Source organism: Watersipora subatra, chromosome 8 (assembly GCF_963576615.1).
Source record: "Watersipora subatra chromosome 8, tzWatSuba1.1, whole genome shotgun sequence".
NCBI classification, from domain to species: domain Eukaryota; kingdom Metazoa; phylum Bryozoa; class Gymnolaemata; order Cheilostomatida; family Watersiporidae; genus Watersipora; species Watersipora subatra.
In genome coordinates, this window is record NC_088715.1 from 6,588,626 (window position 1) to 6,611,575 (window position 22,950).

Here is a 22,950-nt window from a genome sequence, read left to right on the forward strand (position 1 = left end):
AACTAGATTTTACTAAAATAACATCGCCTTTTGGGCCAGCCTAACAATCGTTACTCTGGAGGTCCCAGGATCAAATCCCGGTCCATAAAGATATTTCATTGCTATATTTTAATTGCTACAACTGGACAAAAGGTTTAACAAAAAGACAAACAGGGAGATTTGTATATACAGTACATGTATATACATGTATATATATATTGACTGCATCCTACCAGCTGCGACTTTCAAGATGGCTTCCATGGTAAATAGGCTAGTTAAAATGAAGCATCGATGACAGTAAGCTTCAAATATCCAAAAGCCACATCTCCTTCACTAATGCACTAGATGACGATAATGACAGGTAAATGTCAAGTGCCATTATCACATGAGCATGAAAGATAAGAGCATCTGTGACATATTGGTGAAGGACTTTGTTCCCAGTGCCGATGTGACATCTGGATGACAGACAGTGGCAGGTGAGTATCTAAACAGTAGATTTGGCAGTTACGGGTAATTAGTATTTTTATTAGCAGAAAAAACTAGCAAATATTTCAGAATAACAAATTTAACCAACAAATTTATACATTCACAAAGCGGTAAAGTGAACGTTTTAAAAACTAGAAATACATGGCACAAATTGCGTCTCTTATCACGGATTGTCATAATGTGATTCTAAGCAAAAGGCTGCATATAAAATATAACCTGAACATGCTTTCTATTGCAGGAATGAATACAGAATGATTTAGGTCAAGTGTGGTTTGCGGATGAATCTGAGGATGATGTATGTCGATGCCATGGCAGCGATAGTGACAAGAAGTACTATAGATATATGGTGACCTTCGTGGAGACCCTCAGTGTTCATTGTATATTCTTTTAAGAGCTCTTCTCTTGATATATATCTAGAAGAGTTTGTAGACTGTGTGCCATTGCTATAGCATGATGGGTAGCTGCTACTACCCTCCGCACACCTGTAAGAACAACAGTCTAAAGGTCAAGCACGGTTCTAACAAAAGTACAGGAAGTAAGATTGCTATATAATCACTCCACTCTAGAAATCTTGGGTTGATAGTTGAAAATCATTCAGAAATAAAGTATACTCACCGATTCATAGATTTGACACAAAGCTTTTTGGTTAAATACCTAATGGCCATTATCAAACACAATCAGAAACAAAAACAATTCTGTGAACAGTACCTACATTTTTTGTTAACTCTATGATTTACATGACAATATTGTGTTACACAAAAGAGTTACACAAGATCATCATATTAATTGATAGAGTTAACACAAACGCAGGATATCAATCAATAGAGCTATGACAAGATCATCATAAAAATCCATGAAGTTAACAAATACTCATCAAGTAAATCAATAGATCTACTACAGGATAAAACCGTTCTACTACTGAAGAGTTAAAAATTATCCTATCAATCAGTAGCTTCATACACATGCACATCAACATGTCTATGGAACTAACCTACATGTATTTACATGCATAAAAATAGATTAACTCAAATATATTGTTGCTTATTTCAACAAGAGAATTAAAGTCAAAGCAACCAGATAACACTTAAAATAAAAATGCTTTAAAAACCTGACATGTCTATAAATCTACACATAAGTTTTCTGCCATAAATAGAATAAACAAAATATGTTACCAGTGACTTACCTGATGTCAATAGAGTTGAGATCTATGTTTAAGATGGCTGAGTAGGAGTGCTGGAGGAAGGAAGCATATTTGAGCCACTCGAGCCAGAAAGGAACAGACTTAGCGTAGAAACCTCCAGAGAGAGTCAGTAACAGCATAGTTGTTGTGCAGAACATGATGGAAATATGCATCTTGAGTATGAGGGCGCTGTAGGCCATAGACATGCTCTGTCAATGTATAGATATACTCCTTATTAATGCTTTAGAAACCAGTTAAACAACGAAAGCTGTACTAGAGGCTTTTTATCTACACCTTGCTGGAAACTAGCAGCTGTTTTTCAAATATTGTTAGTGTTTGTTAACATTTTATATTGGTTTGAGCTTCTATGGAAATTTAAATATGGTTTCTAAAACTGGAGATGTCTGTTCAGGTAAATATTATATGTACTGTGTTATATCTATGACAGGGTCAGATCTTGATTCTTCCAAATGATAAGCCAAACAAACTGTAGGCTCTGTTACCGTAATTGAAATTTTGAATTTTGTAACTGAATTGAACTTGTAATTGAAATTTTATTATGAACCATTTTATTGATACGTTTAAATACAGATTACATTCACATACTATATTGGCTAAAGAACCTGTAACAAAAGTTCCACTAGAAAGAGCTTAAGACTAGGAGGGTTCTGGATATTTCTATGACTTTTTATTAAAACGTTTTATAAACTCAGAGAGTAGTAAATTACTGTTTTAGCAACTATAACAATAATTACGAACAATCTTGAAATTTGTTCGGCTATAAAGCGTTCAAATTTGACTTTGGTTATTGATTGTTTTAAAGGTGAACTACACAAAATTTGAGTAGATTTTACCAGAAAATATCAGTATTTTTCTAATATTTGCAATTGCTTTTGAAGCTTGAGGGAATCAGACAGGACTGCCAGGATAAAATCGACAAAACTTGATCGCGGTTAAAACGCTCATAAAACAAATACATGTGAAACGACATCTCTAGTTGCTATATTTGATATCGGAAATTACATTCCAGTTGCAGGGTCTCTATTCTGTTGGTCTCTTCGCGGCAAAAGACGTCTTAATCCCACTTTCGTTTGATCTGAGCGTTTTAACTACGATCAAGCTTTGTCGATTTTATTCTCGAAACATCCTGACATCACCTCAAGCATCAAAAACAATCACAAATGATAGAAAAATACAAATACTTTCTGATAAAATCTACTAAAATTTTGTGTAAGTTCATATCTAACGTGCTTTCGATGCGGTTAAATCGAGCAATCTGGAGAAGATCCATGGTTAACATGATAAAAAGTGATATGTGACTGCACAGTGAATGGAAAGTGAATCTGTCTACTAGGTAAGTGTCAACTACATAAGATAATCTGCATGAGATGAATCGAAGAGGGTGTCTTACATGAGACAGAGCTGATGACAACAGAATACAACCCATGATCCGAAGGAAGACCCAGAAGTTTGGGTTGATGAAGGCCATCCAATAGGTGATGGTGATATGAGTAGCGGGGAGTATAAGAACGAGTGGAAGATCGCTAGTCAGCTTAGCGAGGTAGTAGGCTGATAGCCTGTAATAGCCAGCCAACCTTTCCTTGTTCAGCACTGTTCTGTCCGCTGGGACTGCAACACAGTAGGGTGGTTACAAAAGGAACAACTAAAGGTGATGTGGGAGTCACTCAACTCTTTCTATATTAAATATTTTTACCAGGATATAATTACATATTCAGTAAACCAAGTATTTGACGATGGTGCATATAAGTTGTCATAACATTTGACACAGATGGTCTATGAAAAAGATTTTGATACCAAATTATTCAGCATAAAACTTTACATCAGTTCATAAAAAGGCAACAAATGTGCTGCAGAATGAGTACGAACACTTTTTTGGCCTTATCGCTTACTACTGTGGTCAACAAGTTGAGCATGTTCCTAGTCAGACGAGGTTTTACTCTTACTTTAGCTTACTGCATTATAATTATTACTACAATTACTATTATTATACAATTACAACTACTATTACTATTATTACTGCTACAAATAAACAATTGCTGTCACTGCTACTATTGCTTCATAGATAATCATCAAAAGTCTATTGATCTACAATTAAGCAGTAATGAGCCCAACACAGCTGAGCATCAGGAAGAAGGAACTTTTTGCAAAGCGAAACTAAGTTCATGTTTTCCATCGGTTCAAGCTATACATATAATTGTTTCTTTTTGTTTCACTGCAGACGAGTTAGGTTAATTATTCAACCGCTCACTAATGAAACCCCTTTGTACGAAACCTGCAAAGCTGCATGACACACAACTCTTGGCCATAGGCAAATGCTGTGGCTACACATAAAACTACATTACAGAAATTTTATGCAGCTGCAAATCCTAATCTCATCTTCACATGCGGACTACAGTGAGTGGTAAATATCTTCTCACTGACATTTCAGAAACTGGTAGGTGTAAGTTCCACCCAGTCTAATCATATTATCACCAGTCTCATCAGAGACAGCACAAATGTAGTGCATTCATCAAAGTAACTTAAGTTTTTATGTGACTTCAACTGTCGGAGAACTAGCTAACTTTGAAACTCGAGCTCACTTATGACTTTTCAAATTAAAAAGCAGGCCTTCCACTTTTAAGTAATACTAGTTCATAGCTCAAAACTAATGAGACCCATACTATGCAGGTGATTCAGCTAAAATATTTTCATCACATCAAGCCTGTGAACCAGAGCTTGCCACTTAAAGATGACCATTTGAAGCAATAACTTGTCTACTTATGAAACACAGACTAACAATTGATATGTTGGAAAATTTCTAGCTCAGGAGTTCACATTTCTATGCCACCAATACAAAACAGTCAACCTCAGATGATACTAACTAGGTCAATCAGTCTACCGAATTCTAATACTTACATGATAGCATTGCGTCTATTAGAGTCAGGAAGCAGCAGTAAACAACTCCAAAGAATAACTACAAGCAAAGCATGAATATGATTTATTGGCTAGTTAAAGGAATCATATTTTGCAGACATTTTCATTGTGAGTGTCAACCTAACAGGCTTAGTGTGCCTTGATTTTAGTATCAAATCCATGAAAACTAAGAGGCAAGAAACAACAACTGACAAGAGAAGAACTTGGTCAGTTTACAGATAATCAGTCACCTTCTAAAAGTCTGGAAATAAGGTTATTCAGCTACCAGGGGAACCTGGGCTAGTCATGAGTTCGCGAAACAGTCACAGTTTAAAATTCTGAAACCATCACTTCAATATATATGCAATCAATTGGTTGAATTTAGGATTCAATGGAACAGCTATGTAAGGTAAGACAACCCTACTACTTTTTGTATTGTGACCAGGCCATGTTAGTTGTTAGCTTAAAACTAGGATCAACAACGAATCCAATAGCTGGCATTTTTTCTCTCGAGATCACAACAAAATTTTGTTTGACTAATTGATCACACAGATTCCGAGCAGTAACTATTGAAAAATAACTACCATGGAATTGGGTAAGTGATAAACATCCATTGAAGTCGGTAGATATCTATAAACTTGGAATTGTCTTCTACTTGCTGGTTTTAACAATACGTAAGTGATTGATACGATAATTACTCTATTGATTAGAGGCCGCCTTGCGCAGAATTCAAATAAAAACATTTTAAAACTCACCAACCGTGTTATCATACAACAAGAGTTCAGCCATCATAGCCTGAAAACTTTAACTATATCTAAAGATCTGGAGCTATGGCTTTTAATGATGCATCGACAGCCATGAGCTTATTCATCATCAACAAAGCTGGCCTAAATCAGTTATTGTGTATCAAAGAAAAAACTACAGCAATATTTCTAGCATTTGGAATCCCTTCTTGTACGACGATACAGAGAGAATCCGAAACTCTAACAATGATTAGGTCACCTCTACTAGGCATTCTTTGATAGTTTTATGTACATTATCTGTGGACAATGTACTAGGGCACGGTGACCAACCACAAACTAAACAGTAGTAGTACCCTGGCAGTCTAATGTGTCGTGCATGATCGTCAGGTGTAATAACTATACGCGCAATTATTCTTGAATGCTAGTGGATGGTCGATTGGAGTGGTTAAGAATGTTGGTCTACCATGCTGAAAGTGGCAAGCTCAAATCCTGTATGATGAAATCTTTTTCTCAACCTCCAACCATGCCTTCAGACATACAGATGGACTAACAGGGTTTTTATTATGGAAAAGATTACCTTTAGCTTTCACTGTTTAATTACATTAAAATTAGTAGGTTTTAGCAAATAAACAAGCGAATGACAATTACATTACATAAAAAGCAGCTTGGAAGAAAAGGAAACATCAATGTAAGCAGAGTGTTGATTGGCCAGAGGATAAGAACTCACCAAACCATGCCTGTCTGTTAGTCTCTCTTCTGATGGACTCATGTTCAGCCAGAGGAGGCCACCCATGATGGCCACTACAATAACCTGTATGATGTGCCACTTGCTAAGTATTCTGGGTAGCGCCTGCCAGAATGACCTGTGCAAAATAAGTTACACAATAATAGGAAGAAACAATGCAAGCGTGTAAGATTCGGGAAAATTAAATGGCGACTGTAGTTTTGCTAGTACACCGACACTTGAAAAAACCGGAACTAAACGCAAATGATCATCAAAGGTCTTGTTGTACCGTGTTTAGAGGGAGCCATCTGTTAACAGCATGTAGCTAAGCAGTGTCCTTTATGTAGAATAACCAAATTTCAAGTCATTTGAAACATCAATTTACTTGTAACAGGCTAAAGTATATGACTATATTTGGCCACAGCCTGAAAAATAACCACCGTGTCGACTAGTCTTAATGATGAAGGTTCAAAAACCATCATTTGGTCTGCTGTTCTAAACAATAACACACATTTTTATGTACGACAATAAATGACTGGTCGAAACCACAGTAGTGTTTGAGCCATGACCAAATATGGTCGTATATTTTAGCCAGTTACAAAAAACTGACACATCAAATTACCTGAAATTTGGCTATTGTACAAAAAGCTAAACAACATGCTGTTAAACATGTTATTTACCAGCATGTTGAGCATGTTTAACATGCTGTTAACAGATTGTTTAACTTTAGCATGATATGGTTGGACCTTTAGCAAAGCTATGTTTATATTTTAGAGTTATTGTTCTTGAAAAAAAATAGGACAAACAACTCCCACATTAACCTGTAGATTACCTCTTGGTTAGTACGCAGTATTGGTTCCAAAAGGAAGTTGGCCATTTTGCGTTATACTCTTTGCGAAATCGCCCCTCGTCTGTATCATCATAGAATGTGGATTCATCAAACTCCACCTTTCCTGGAACAAAGGCTAGAGCCTGTCAGAAGCTTGATAAGTAGAGTTACAAATAGTTCTATTCATCAGAAAGTTGCCACAAACGCAACTAGCTATTGGTCAATGCTATGTGAGTGTTTTATGGTCCGCCTTTTTTGTGTTCAAGACTTAATGAATTTTATCTTCAATCATCAGCCCAGCTGTTCCCCTTTCACTAGTTTGAGTCTTTCTATTCTCGGCATCAATTTCACTTCCTCACAATAACCACTAGACAGCTTCACACGACTTTCTAGAATTCATCCATAAATGTCTGTTCATATTTGCTAAGATTTTCTGTTTTAATCTTTTCTAATATTTTGTTTAAATTAAAAAAGCCTTTTTCCGTTCTTATCACTACTATTAATGACCCTGGCAGTTCTGGTGCGCCATGAGAGATCGTAATTTGTAATATCTATATGTACAATTTCCTACGGTGCCAGAAGATGGTAGATTAGCAGAGGTGTAGGAATGTTGGCCTACCACGCTCAATGTAGTGAGTTCGAATCCCATACGATGTAATAATGTTTCCAACATCCAATTGTGACTTAGAATGACAAATGGACAAAGCTTTTATTATAGAAATTTTTAAAAACTACATTAGACGCTCCTATGACGTAAATTCAAGATAACAAAGAAGTTATGTAGTTTTTGCTTTATAACACATAAAAAATGTCCATATGACATAAATTGTCAATTCATGGCGAGTTATCACATATGATTTGAATGGCAACATATCTCGCTGCACTTGTAAGAGAGAAAAATGACATATGTATATCGTTGCATCTATTACAATATACAGCTTTCATGGCATTTAAGTTTGTAGTGATAGACCGTCAGATGTGTCGACAAAACAGAGAATAGAATAGCTGCGCTCGTTCATAAATACAAAGGCGATCGATTGGTGCAGGTGTTACAGCGTTAGTCCACCAATGTGCATGCAACGAGTTGGAATATCATCGAAAGTTCTATTTTATCTTAACCTTGACCTCTGGGTACAGATAGATGACAAGCAGGTAGAACCATTCCTTTTATAGTAAAAGTATAAAAAGAGCGGTTTTTTGCTTTATTGTGAACATATAAATTATTTTTTATTAGGTTTACTTTGCAGAATAAAATTTGTTATTTAGAAACAATAAACAAATCGATATGAATGGATGCCGAAAATGTGCGTTTTCCATCAACTTATTGTAAAATTATTGCATTTATAGTTCATAAAACCAGTGAAATTGATCAGAAAAAGGAGACAAGTTGTCAAGGCAAACTAATAACATTACAGTTACGGTACAAGCAACAAATTAAAAAGTTAGTCTAGCTTTTCCTTTTTTGTATGGCCAAAGGTTTGTGTTTGGAAAGATCTTGAAATGGATTAGGCAATTTACATGTATTTTACTGTTCGTATAACGTAAAATCCCTAAACATTCCTAGAACAGATTAGTTACGTTGTAGGAGCGTCTATTTTATGAGAGGAAGGTACAAAATAATGTTTAATATTATTATAACATCGTCAAACCAAACTAGGTGTAGTAGGTGCTGATTAACAAAACAGCAATGATTTAAAGAACTTTAGATTTCATATGCTGGAGTTACCATGTATTTAATTAAGTGCATAAGGAGACCGTCAGATTCACTGGTTCAGAGGTTCAACTGTACACAGATGAGATTATTACAAAAAAGGCATGCAAAATGTATCAATGTGAGTTACACTAGGAATATGAAATCAAGTCCATTTTTCACTGTAAAAGACTGTAAAGACAATTTCTTAAAGCACATAAATAACATAATTTTTTATCATATATTTCAGTACATCAGAGTCTTGGCTTTCGAATGAGCCATTGTTTGACATGGTCAGACAGACATTGGTTGGGGTTTCTAGGATTTCCCCAGAGCTCTACCGCAGAAATGTTCAATGGTATAGGCTCGAAAACTGTGACGTCACAATTTTCATATTCGGTATTGTGTGCTCTTATCCCTTTTTTTATTGCTTACCGCTTATATTTATTAACTACGATAATGACGCTAGTGGCAGGCGAAGGTAGGACAACTCCAGAGAACCAAGGAAGATGACAAATGAATCGGTGTCATTAGCTCTCCATGTACAGATTATTTCTATGATAAATAACTCAGATTCCAAGCACCATACTATGTTTTCTCGATGATATTATGCACTAGCCCTCTCTTTTTATTGTGATGTTGAGGGGCACAACTGAGACTAATTAATTTCAGGCATTGCTGATCTCGCGAAAGTGCGATTGACATATAGACCTATTGCCACGCCGCTGCAGGTCACAATTTAATCGATGTGATTTCATTACCTTTATCAATGACAGTATATTTATTGAAGCATAATTAATTAACCCAGAACATGTGTTTGTATTGTTCGACGTTAGAACGATCCCGGGCATTGTTGATTATCTAGAATCCTAGTTTATTATTAGCCCTCTCTGGGTTTAAGGGCACCGATTGTCACAGAAAAGTGCAGCCTCAATGGCAGCAAACGGGATCGACTACCTAAGGCTAAATAAGAATTATGACATCAGATTATGGGAACCGCAACCAAGTGTTTTTTTATTGCAGGACATACTTTTGACACCCTGTTTTTCATAGTTCTATTATTCTTTGTGTATTGAATATAGGCTCATTCGAAAGCCAAGACGCTGATGTATTGAACTATATAATAAAAAAATTATATAATTTATGTGCATTAAGCAGCAGTAAATATATATAGTGGACAGACTTTGATAATGCCATGATGTGAAAAAGAGACCAAGGGAAACAAATCCTAATTTAGTTGAGATACAAGAAGACAAATAAATGATTGTGGAATATTTCTGGCCTGTTTCACACCTTCAAGTTGATATCCATAGTTTCCATAAAATGAGTGACATGTACTACATGATAAGGGAAACTTTCAGATCTCTTCCCAATAGCATTCCCCAAATATTCACTAAGCTCACCTTCTATGGCCTTGGGATAGAGTTTAATTTCCGTATGTGTAACATTTCCGTTCAACTTTCCATTTTTGGATTTGTCGCACATGTTTGAAAGCTGTAAGCCATCTCCAGTGTTCAGGAGTGCTTGTGTCTCCCTGTGTCCAAGCTCAGAAACCACTTCGACAGTGTCTCTGTCTGATCTCAGTCTAACCGGGTACCAAGCCTCCTCTCTGCCAAAACACTCCACTTATCAAAAAGATTATCGCAACTACTAATTTGTACGAACCAAGGAGTTTACTGCAGTCATCAAGGAGTTTACTGCAGTTATCAAGGAGTTTACTGCAGTCATTAATAAGCTTACTGCAGTCATTAAGGAATTTACTGTAGTCATCAAGGAGCTTACTGCAGTCACCAAGGAGCTTACTGCAGTTATCAAAGTGTCTATGATATGAAAGAGTAGATAAATAGAGTTGTATTAAACATGAGTTAAATGGTATTTATTAAGAGGTTTACTGTAGTCATTAAGGAATTTACTGTAGTCATTAAGGAATTTATTGTAGTCTTCAAGGAAAAGACTCAATTTGTCATAGATTTGACCAAATAATGTAATGTGTTAATGAAAGCGTTTACGGTATTTATTAAAGAGATCACTGTAATCATTAATGATTCGACCCAATTTATCAATATATCCACTATATTTACCAAAAAGACTCTTGAGTTTGCCAAGAGGTCTCCTGAATTTGAAAAAAGGTCTACTGTATTCATCAAGAGGTTTACTGCATTTAGCAAGAGGACTACTGTATTTATCAAGATGTTTGCTGTATTTATCAAGAGGTCTACTGTATTTAGCAAAAAGTTTGCTGTATTTAGAAAAAGGTCTACTGTATTTAGCAAGGAATTTACAGCTATATGAATGTGTTTGTTGCTGTTATCAAGTCGGTTACATTTATTTAGGAGTTTACGGTATTTATTAAGGAGTTTACTGTATTTATTAAAGAGTTTACTGTATTTATGATTGTGTTCATTACATTAAACAACAAGTTCACATCAACTAAACCTTACTGTTTGACAAAATCTTTACTGAAAGATGTAAATGGATCATATTAACCAAAATCATATAAATCTTATAAACCATGCTTTAATCTCAAAACAAAATTGTATGTGTTAAAAACTTACCAATATTACATTACTAGTCGACTGCCTGGCGTTGCACGAGTATTAAAAACGCTTATAACAGTGGAAGGTAATGTAGTTGCCTGCCACTTGCCATTAGCCTGACACCTTGTCAATGACGAATTTAAGTAAGCTATTATGGGGGCGAGCTTTAGTATCGTAGCGTAACACAGCGTGCTATGTGTATTTTAACCGAGATAACGACTCATATCGCTAAACAACTCCATTGCATCTCGCATAGCTTAATTGGTTAGGTTACCGTCTGGTTTACGGGAAGGACCGAGATCAAATCTAGCACGAGGAAAATCTTTCACTCCTAGATTTTAATAGAATAGCTGCGCTCGTTCATAAATACAAAGGCGATCGATTGGTGCAGGTGCTACAGCGTTAGTCCACCAATGTGCATGCAAAGAGTTGGAATATCATCAAAAGTTCTATTTTATCTAAACCTTTACCTCTGGGTACAGATAGATGACAAACAGGTAGAACCATTCCTTTTATAGTAAAAGTATAAAAAGAGCGGTTTTTTGCTTTATTGTGAAAATATAAATTATTTTATACTAGGTTTACTTTGCAGAATAAAATTGGTTATTTAGAAACAATAAACAAATCGATCAGAATGGATGCCGAAAATGTGCGTTTTCCATCAACTTATTGTAAAAATAATAACTGGACTGACCGGACTTATGGATTTATAGATTACTAATTAATAGCGATAAGCCAACTTGTCAATTGTCATGATTTTTCATCCAGAGCGAAATATTGCAGAATTTGGAGATGAAGACAGTTGCTTAAACTGAGTGACACCAGGAAATATTCTTACTTCTAGTTTTTTATTTTATTACTGTTTAGCAAGTTTGGTATTCAAAAAAACATACATTAAATATTGAACTAAAACATTCTAAAAATAACTCTTATTGCGTTGTTTCTTGGGTAATGTTTTTATTGAAAACTGGTCGTCAATAGAGTCACTTTTCCATTTGGAGATTTGTCTACTTGTGAAACTCTTTCCACCTAAGCTTAAAGCTTAAAAGCAAGCACATATTTATGTAAAGATGGAAACAAATTAAACAAAATTAAGAATAAATTCTGAGTATAAAATAAAGCTCTAAAGTAATGATATTTATTGAGAAGGTTTTGCAGAGCCATCGTAACAATAGTTGCCAAATACATTCAAAGGAAGCTTTTCATCCTTAACTGAAATTATTTTCTTCAAGTGTAAGAACTCATAACCATTAACAATATAAAAATATCGGTCCAATACTTAGCTGAGGTATTTATAGTAGTGCTAGACACGAGTATTTCTTGGCCAACGAGTTTAGACCGCACCCTTCCGTTCGAGTTTTTCGAGTATCGGGTAGCTGGTAGTGCTCGGCAAGAGTACTTCTTGACCAACGGGTTTTTCAGGTATCGGGTTTGTTTTTATGGGTTTTATGTCTAAAATTTCTAAACATCAGACATATTATAAAAGTTACAATGCAATTATAATTTTATTCAACTTATTTATTAATTTTTACTATTTTCTATCGACTGATATTCGTGCTCGCAGCGTTAATAGGCGGGTTGTGAAACAGTGCTTAGAGCGCATGGCCCAATAGACCGAGTTTTTGTCCACTCTACTCGATGGATTCTTGTACCAAAACTCGAACTCGAAAGTCAAAACCCGAAACCGCAGGATCGAAATGATCAAAATCTATTACCCGAGACTAGAAAGAAGATAAACCCGCGAGTTTAACAAGTTTTATTACCCGTGCCCAGCACTAATTTGTAGTCTCCTGCCACTCGGAGCTTTAGATAACTCCTCAGCAGACTGCTCTAGCTATAAGTGTGTTGTAATGGCTGCATATCGTCACACCAACGCTGGACATGATGCATTGCTTTTTTTCTTTTTACGGTTTAAAACTATTTTTCATATGGTATGTTTACTTTTGGTCGGAGAGCTTGCAATATGAATATATTCCTTGACAGAATCGTTGCTTGTAAGGCCGGTTTACACTACATCGCCGTTTGTCAGCGTTTCCCTTTTGGCGTTTATTATGTGAACCATAAACTGATGGCATCGACGGAGCATGGCGGACACGTCGGACAAGTTTGCAGCTGTCAAAATTTTCCGATGATTCGCCGAGCATCGACGACTGTCTTTTAAATGTGAACCATTTCAGCGATGGTAATTTGCGGTCGCTGAGAGTGTGATTTCTTCATATCCATTTATGACAGTCGCTGCGAGACTAGTTTTTTATTTCCGTATGCGAAAACAAAGAAGTTTCTTCGCAAAAATTTAAAAAGATAAATGAAAACACTACATCATGGAGTAGGTATTTCCTGATGCAAACGCGGTTAGGTTTGTGATAGTGTGAACATGGTTATCATCGACGATCACCGAAGTATTGTGGCATCGATGTTGAAATGCGGCGATATAGTGTGAACCAGCCTGGCATGATATGACTCACAATTTACTCCATAACTGACTATGTATAAATAGCAATCTTTGCCCAATGATTCACAAGGGCAGTATGATGGGTGACCCTGAGCTGTACAAATCCAAGCGAACAGCGAACAATCCAAATCCAGCGAACAGGTCAACCTTATCTGTGTCAATTTGTGTTTTTTGCCACAACAATCTGATGAGATGAGGCCATTAAAAATAACCACTAGAGCAAAAGGCCAAAACAAAGTCAACACCTGTCAGTAAATTTCTTTCAAAGAGTGTAGAGAGCTAGCAAAGGCACGAAAGTGTTTGACGCAAATCAAGTGAGCAGAAGAAAGATAGTTAAGGGTCAGGGAGTGTCAGTAAACCCTCTTTGTAAAATTCTATACAAAAATTTTTGGCGGTAACACTGGAGATAAGATTACAGTCTTGCGCAAGCAAGTCACACTAGCTGCAAACAACATGATTTGTGTGTTGAATGATTTCGAAGGGGGATTAACTAAGGCCATTCCTTTTACAACCAATTCTAAACAACCAATCTTAAAACATGTTTGTTTAACCAATATTAAGTCCCATTTAGCAAATATAACTGTGTTGACACGGAACTGTCCTTACCTTCGACTCTATCAGGAACAATTCAATCTATTTTGGTTGTGTAGTCATGCGTGACTCACGGATCCTCACAAAAATTACAAAGCCCTCATAATGTGCTCAGTCATCCTGTATTTAGCACCGGGTCAGATCCTGAACTGTGCTGTCAGAAATTATGAGGCCACCCAATAATTAACGGCTTTATTATCTTGGCAGCCTTGGAGGACGCAGATGGAGCAATGTTAATCCCTTTAATTACCACGTATGGCCCGGTTTTAGATGAAGAAAATTCTCTTTGTTCTAGCAAAATAGAGAAAACGCTAGCGTGTCTAGCGGAACAGTATAGTTAGGCATTGTTTCGTATTTTCTTTCACCGCTAGATGCGCACTAACCGGAGATCATGGTTAATGCGCCCTAGCGGTGAAAGAAAAAGCCACAGAATAGCCGCACCGTTATATAAGCCGCATGGCTCAAATCGTCAGAAAAAAGTAGCGGCTAATAGTCCGAAAAGTACGGTATATTATATATAATATAATTATATATAATATATATAATTATATTATATATAATATATATGTAGCAATTAATTCTAAATGATCAAGATTATAGGATAATAACACAAACAATAGCCAGTATTTTTTACTTCTCCCTTTTGTATAGATTTAGCAGATAAATCTATCCAACCTCAACATTGACCAACGATGAACTAACTAACACTCGTATATCCAGCTAAACTGCCCTAAGCTTTTATGGATACAAGTACCACAATCCTTCATATGCGGTGATGTTTGTGTACATGATTATCAGATATTTGTTATTACAAGGAACTATTGAACATCCTGTTTGCAAGTAGTGAGAAAAACACCTTTAGTTGCAGGTTCTCATTTGAAGTGGACTGTACTAACTGGATATCACAACTAATTAGCAGTTGTATGTAGTGTGACATTGCAACAAGATTATGAAGGCAAAATATAAAACAATTGATCATATTTACTATGCTCTAATCTAAAAAAAATTACCAGTTAAAATTTGACTAATACTACATTATTACTAATTTTGAGTATTAATATAAAGTAATAATATTATATTAGTGCGTATTGTTATTATTGTTTATATTATTGTTTTAACAATAATATAAACAATAACCTACTTCTAAAAAGTTTTTTCATCTAAGGTAAAACCTTGCACAATTGGAAAATCAATGCCGCTATACAGGAAGTTGCTTAAACTTCGCAGCTCGACGATTTGATCAAAGGAGCTATTCTAATTGTTCCCTTATTGAATACTATCAAGCAAGTATAGTATTTGGAAAACATCCTGAGACAAAAAATAAGTCTTATTGCATTATTATATTATTAATATTATGATATAACATTATTATATCTTCGGTAATATGTTTTATCAAAAACTGGTTGCCAATAGAAAGTCATTTTCCCAATTTGAGAATTGTCTAATCTTGAAATTCCTTTTAGTGAAAGTTAAAAACAAGTGTATTTCTATGAAAAAATTGAGAGTTTAAAATTAATTTGGAATAGAAATGACATTTTAAAATATATTTATTAAAAAGGCTTCATAGATGTCTATATATACAATATATATCGTAAAACCTCTACCCGAATGCCACCTTTATTTGATCACCACTTCTATTTTACCACCACTCTGAAGGGTCGAAAAATAGAGCGCCATGGCCTAATCTTAGATGCAATTAGACAAAGCCTAATCTTAGAAGCATATATATAATATATATACAATATATGCATATCTATAATATATGCATATATAATATATAATATACATATCGGTAGCCGAAAGAAATGACAAAAATATTGAAGCTACATTATTACGATAGAACACAAGCTAAGAGGCATCATTCCACAATGCCTAACACTGAAAGTTAAAATAGCTCTACGTCCTTCATATATCCTTCACACAGTGATAAAATAGGGGTTCACACCTTGTAAGACTATCCAATCAACAATTAATTAGCAAGTACCTAACATTCTTGTATTACAAATGATCAACGCTAAACAAAAAGGTGAGTCAGTCTACATTCCATGTATTAGTCGACTACGATGCAAGGTAGTTAACGATACCTACCGAGTTGCGGGTAGCAAAAACGACAGGTGTTTAAACAGACCATTGTAATGTAAACAGCACCTGAAGTATATAACCGTTACGAAGTTAATCATACATCTTATATATCTTTCATTAAAGAAACTTTTTAGCTGGCTAGTAACTTACAGTTCATCTTTTCTTCATAAACTATCAACCGGCTGCATATAACACTAACGACCGGCTGCATATAACACTATCGACCGGCTGCGTATAACACTATCGACCGGCTGCATATAATACTACCGACAGGCTGCATATAACACTGTCGACAAGCGGCATATAACACTATCGACAGGCTGCATATAACACTATCGGCAGGTTGCATACAACACTATCGGCAGGGTGCATACAACACTCGGGTGAACAATACGATAAAGAATGTATTTAAATTACTCTGTCAGACAGATATATATATATTATATATATACAGTCAAACATGGATAACTCGAACTTCAAGGGACCGAGCAAAAGTGTTCGAATTATCAGAGCATTCAAGTTATCAGAGCACTGTCACAAGTCCATATATTTACTTATTTATTAGTAGATACATGTACATATACAAACTATAATATAAATCAAAAGCACAAATGGCTTGTTTCAAATTAAATGCTTCTAATGTAAAGTTTAAAACGTTTTCATGAAAAAGTATAGAGATTTTTCTATCACTTGATATTGGTTTGTTGTTTGAGGTGATGTTATTGCCAGGACATTTTTTTAGATTGACATTGGAAAAACTTGATCGTTGTTGAAATGCTCAAAAGAAAAGACATCTTTTTCTTTTGAGCGTTTTACCCACGATCAATTTTGCCAATTTTTCTTGAAGTTTATGCAACTTCAAGAAAAAGTTACCAAAGAAAAATCCCTTACTTTACCTGGGATTCGTTAAGAGCAACACTCCGAGGCAGTTCAATTAAAAGTTTTACGAGGTTTAACGGTACATTGTATATCACTCACGCTTTTTGAATGGATACTTATTGAATGTACACACGTATTCTGTGTTTAGGTCAAACGATGAATAGTTTTTTTTAGCTAAGACAACGTATACGTTTAATAAAAACAATTTTTAAGACGTTTTAAACATTCAACATTCCGACGTTGATTCAACACGGAATCAACGTCGGAAAACTGTTCGTCACGGGCTAGCCGGGTCACGCACTCAAGGATTTTCGCCACGCACATACAAAACAACATGCTGTTTTTGTTTTGTATGTGCGTGGCAAAAATCCTTGCGCGCGTGACCCGGCTAGTCCGTGCTAGTAATCGTATAGCAGTATAAATCAAATTTGACCAAACCTTTAGAAAAGTCGTTGACAAAATTATTTTGCCGATGATGGTAATAACAACGCTTATGAATTACGAAAAGATGAGGTTTACCTCTATGGCTTTGAATAAAGTGATTTTCTAAAGCAGGATAACAACCGTTTCGTTAGCCGTTGGGCAAAAAAACAGTTCGAATTAACAGTGTTGAATTCGAGTTATCTATAGCAATTTATCATTACGTGGGAACGGACCAAAGAAACCGTTCGAATTAACCATGTTTTCGAGCTATCCGTGGCCGAGTTATCCATGTTTGACTGTATCTATATATGTAAAGCATTAAAAAGAACAAAGCATTAAAGCCGATGCTGGCTCCATGGCCACCACAGATAAGTTGCTAGCTGAATTTCAATCAGCTGCTCCGACAATGGAACTTCGCAGTGATGATGAGGAGCTTGACTCGCACATGAAACCTCTTTGTGGTACTTATCACTGACAAATATCTAAGGTTAGCGATCTTCACCAGACATACATGTATATGTAGTTGAACAAAGGGAACCTAACGGCCAATACAGAGTCGCTACTCATGGCAGCCCGGGAGCAATTGCTCCCAACAAGGCAACTCCAAACAAAGATCTATCCCACTAGAAATGATCCGAGATGCAAACTGTGCAAAGATGCACTGAGACCATGCAACACACCATCAGCAGGTGCAAGCAGCTAGCCGGAAATGCATATACTGAGCAGCATAATCATGTTGCAGGTGTTGTGTACAGAAGTCTATGTGATGATTATGGCCTTAATAAACCACAATAATGGTGGGAAGCTCCTGGTAAGGTCAATGAGAATGATTGCACTAAGATCCTCTGGGACTTCTACATCCGGACTGACAAGCATGTCCTAGCAAACCAGCCTGTTATAGTGGTGGTGGACAAGGAGAACAAGAAGGCTACTATAATAGATATAGCAGTACCCGATGACTATAATACAGCCAGCAAAGAAAAATTGGAGAAAATCTCCCTTTTGGAGAAGAGATTGAAAAATGCTGGGATGTAAGAACAACTATAATTCCGGTAGTCATTGGAGCACTGGGCGCAAGAACATCTGCACATAAAATGTGGCTTGCCCAGATTTTAATTTGAGTTGATTTTAATTTGAGTTGATTGCACAGCAATCAACTCAAGTGGGTTGCAGAAACATGCGCTATTGGGAACAGCTAAGATCTTGAGGCAAGTCCTCAAACTCCCAGAGACCCGAGTTAAAACAGAAATTACCACCCATATGGGTTAACTGGGGTGAGGAAACAAATTTCTTCAATTTATATATATATATATATATATATATATATATATATATATATATATATATATATAGCCTTCATATATAACAAGATCTGCGACAGCTTTCTGATTCTGAGACTTGAACTCAATCTTGGCCACATCATAACAAACATAAGTAACATTTGACCTTAGACCTTTGACATGAGTTTCAAGCTCAAAGCAATTAAGGTCATTAATTTATGGCTAAGAGATCAACCATCAGGGGTGGATCTAGAAAAAAGTGTGTGGTGCAAAATTTGTGTAATATATCTAGAGTGGGAAGGGGTGCGCGGGCGACCCCTTTCTGGCCTTGCGCTAGCGGAACTTTTTGAAATTTAGGCATCTTAGATTGAGGGAGAGGTGTGTTTGAGCCCAAAAAAGTGTAATCATTTATTTGCAGCAAACAACAAGTTTAGAGGTAAAAATTGACATTAGATATGATTAATTAAATTGGTGTTTATAATGTTCCTTATACTATGTATATCAAGATTACATGTAAACAGAAAGTTAACAAACATTTGTGCAATGAAATAAAATCAAGACAAAATCAATCACAAAACCTCAACAGCCATTTGGTTTGGCTGTGCAGAAATTCGCCATTATTTCTGTAAACTACCATAAAAAATGTTTCGTAGTATTAGCTACATAACGATGCTATTATAAAACAGACATATTAGGGCATACTTTTTTGAATTGTTGTTTTGTCGTCGAAAAAAATGATCCAAAGTTCGTTCTTGACCTTTCTTTTGAGACATTTTGCTTTTAAAATTGCTTGTAGTACTTCTTTCGAAAAAGTTGTGGCTCAATTGGGGATGTTTATTGGGACCATTCTCATTTGTTTATAAGCTAAACAAATTCAGGTCAATGCTATTAAAACTGGTTCATTATAACGAGCTCTACTAGGCCGTTTTTGTTCATTTCCTCTCATAGCAAGTTCTCAGTGAAATGAATTGTAATTTACTCAATTCTTGATGGATTTTAAATCTCTTTTTTTAATTTTTTTGCCATATTTATGGTGGTGCATTTGCACCATATGCACCACAGTAGATCCGCCCCTGATGGACCATGTTTTAATTAGAAAATGCTTTCACTGTATATCATTTATGGAAAGTTTGTGGGACACATAAATAATGTCTGTTTTGTAAAAGCCAGTGATTCTATTACAGATGGGCTTTTCTCATAAGTATGTGACATACCATAAAACCTCTACTTGAACGCCAGCTTTATTTAAACATGTAACATGTTGCATGTAACAAAACGCAGCTATAGGTTTGAAAAATAGAGCGCCACCCTTTAATTAGACACCACCTCTATAATGCCTGCCACTTTGACATTCTTTGATCATTATGAACCCATAATAAAAAGTGATCAGTAGAGAAGTGTCCACAACACTATATAATAATGACTAGGTTACATCAATAACGATTAATTCTTTCTTTGTTGCTGTAGTGGTTGTCATGGTTTTAGTGACGATGTACCTGAGAAGATTGTCACAATCATCAGAACTACACTTTGATTCAAAGGCACTTAAAGATGTAGTTGCGTCAAATTTAAGTTGATCTTAAAAGAAAGCATTTTTTTTTCTCTATCAGTTGATATGTTGTTTGTTGTGTTACGCGATCGCATTGCCAAGATATTTGAAGATTAAAACCGAAAAAATCTGATCGCCGTAAAAACGCTCAGGCCACCAAAACGTGCCCAGACTTGCCCAAAATGATGTCACGCGTTTGGCAACCTGTCTCTATCTCTCGTATTCACATCGGGTATTTGCGATAAAAGTCTAGTCTTACGCGGCTCTATTGGCATATATCTTATTTTGTATTTGCTCATGTTGGCTAGAATAAAATTTTGAATCCTGCTACAGATGCATTATTATGAATGTTTCAAAGGCCTCAAATAACGAAAATTGAAAATTTGTTCTACTCACTTTCTCCAAATGTTGTGTAAACATTTGGGTACCGACTACCAATTCTATCGGTCTACGGTAATTCTGTCAAGTCACTTATGTAGAACGCGGTCTTTGTATCAGCACAGTTCAGAAGCTACCCATACAAATGATATACAGCCTCCCATAAGCCCCGCCGACATTATGTCGCCTATTACCTATTGCCTACGTACTAGTTTCTTACTAGTACTATTCTTACCAAATACTAAATAAGTGAAATAAGCAAGCCATTTCTTTGAAAAGAATATAGACAGGGATAGAGTTTTGAGGATGAGAAGTCTGCTGCAAACTGGATTTGAACTCACATTCTCCAGTTCTGCGGACACCCATATACCATATCCGATTCACTACAATATTCTGCAAATCATGTTTTGCATTATCTTCAACATTATTATTTTATTATATAATTTTTACAAGCAAAAATATTTTCATCTCGGCATAAAGCTTTTATTAAAAATATTCATCAAGTCGTGGCCACTCACATAGTATTAGCTGATACAATAAGACAAATTCATCTACTGCAACAAACTCAAACAAAACATCATCCAGCACGCATTCAAGTCTCGCTTTCTCCTTTATGGCAGTTTCCACACTGACAAAGCTTCTTCGGCTGGTGGGACGACATAAACATTCTGTAATCAGTAAAACAAATGTAAACAAAGTAGATGCAATAAATATGTCATTCATAGATATGTCATTCTAAAGCGTATCTATTGACAGCTTCCAAATTGGGAGTTAAATAGATTGCGAGTGTAATTTTAAAAACGAATAAACATTTAATAAAGGCACAAGTACGCCAAACCAACGATTCGAAGCTTTGGTTCTGGAAATTAAAGATTTGCAATGATCAATCGATTTTACCCACTTCCTACGAGTGAAAATAATTTGTAATCATGACTCTAATTTACCAAAGAAAATTCGAAAAAAATATTATAGCTAGGTAAAACGGCAGATAAGCTATGAAACAATGATTGGAGATAGCAAAGAATTATCATTTTATTAATTAGTATATGTATTTATGACTATAAAAAATATTACATTTACTAAAGTATAGAAGACTCTAAGTTAATTTACCTCCATTCTGTCTTCTTCTGCAGCAAAACGCTGCTGACGCCTGTCAGCTTTGGCCATAGGCTGTCTACTCTAATCTTTTACTAAAAGTTGCTCAGATAACTCTGAGTAGCGGTTGCTCGAACTTGAAGCCATTTTAAAACTATGTATAACTTAGTAATTGTTGAAACGCGTTGAGAATGAATTCTCTAATTAGGAGAATCTTCGAGATCACAGACAACGCGTTTTACGAGTGATAACATTTATTACGGCCTATATAAAAATTTCGCACGCATGATTGGCTAACGAATCGACCTCATATTTATTGCTCGTGGTTTCGTTTCAGATACCTTGCTTGTGACGTCACGAAATAGGCACCCGCTGGAACGTGAGCTTTTTAAAAGAGGGCCTCATTCAAACGCATATATCTCTGGACAGGGTTGGTCTACAAAGGCAAAAATGGCATCAAATTGTAGCTGATGTTTTAGCCTTTTATGGGTCCTAATTTCATTTTTGACGCAACTACATCTTTAAGGTCTAAATCATACCCATTGTTTTCAGACTTGTCCATGAGGTGGTTTACAATCTTTATTTTATATTCAAAGTAGTTCCTTATTCAACTAGGTCTGATACTTCAACATATACAAAAAATTGTTTAGCAAAAATGCTCATGCCAACAGCATTAATATCGATTTGTCGATCCACGCGAAAAAGAATGCAAAATATAAGCGACATTAGCTTTGTTTCAAGCGTAAAAAGGTGAAATTTATCTTTCAAATTTCTAACAAAAGGAAGTTGAAAAATACAGTGCTACCCTCTATTTGAACACCACTTTTAATTAAACACCACTATTGTGGAAGAGTTGAAAAATAAAGCGCCGTGGCATTCAAATAGAGGTTTTACAGTAACTTGAAATTTAAACTAAAAGGAGACAACCCCTTATATGCCACATGGCAATAAATAACTAACATAGTAGTGTTAAAACAAAAGCTTGTATGGGTGGCAATTCAACACCCCTCCTCTTACTTGACAAAGTCTAAAACATCATGATAATACTGACAACATTATGTAAAGGTAGCACTATGTTCAGACGTGCGATACATGTAGATGGAATACTTAATGCATAAGCACAGAAATACAGTGAAAACT

At 35.7% G+C, this 22,950-nt stretch overlaps 1 protein-coding gene across 1 annotated transcript in view; it reads right to left on the reverse strand.

Moving 5' to 3' along the window:
* Positions 1-577: 577 nt before the first annotated feature.
* LOC137401530 (uncharacterized) overlaps positions 578-22,950 on the reverse strand; it is a 47,238-nt gene continuing 24,865 nt past the window's right edge. Inside the window, exons 7-13 of the mRNA XM_068087930.1 lie at positions 9,948-10,153; positions 6,858-6,978; positions 6,029-6,164; positions 4,562-4,619; positions 3,057-3,274; positions 1,649-1,854; positions 578-947 (exon numbers count right to left, since the gene is read on the reverse strand). Coding sequence (XP_067944031.1) covers positions 722-947; positions 1,649-1,854; positions 3,057-3,274; positions 4,562-4,619; positions 6,029-6,164; positions 6,858-6,978; positions 9,948-10,153 — 1,171 coding nt within the window. The 3' untranslated portion in view covers positions 578-721. The remainder of the gene's footprint in view (positions 948-1,648; positions 1,855-3,056; positions 3,275-4,561; positions 4,620-6,028; positions 6,165-6,857; positions 6,979-9,947; positions 10,154-22,950) is intronic.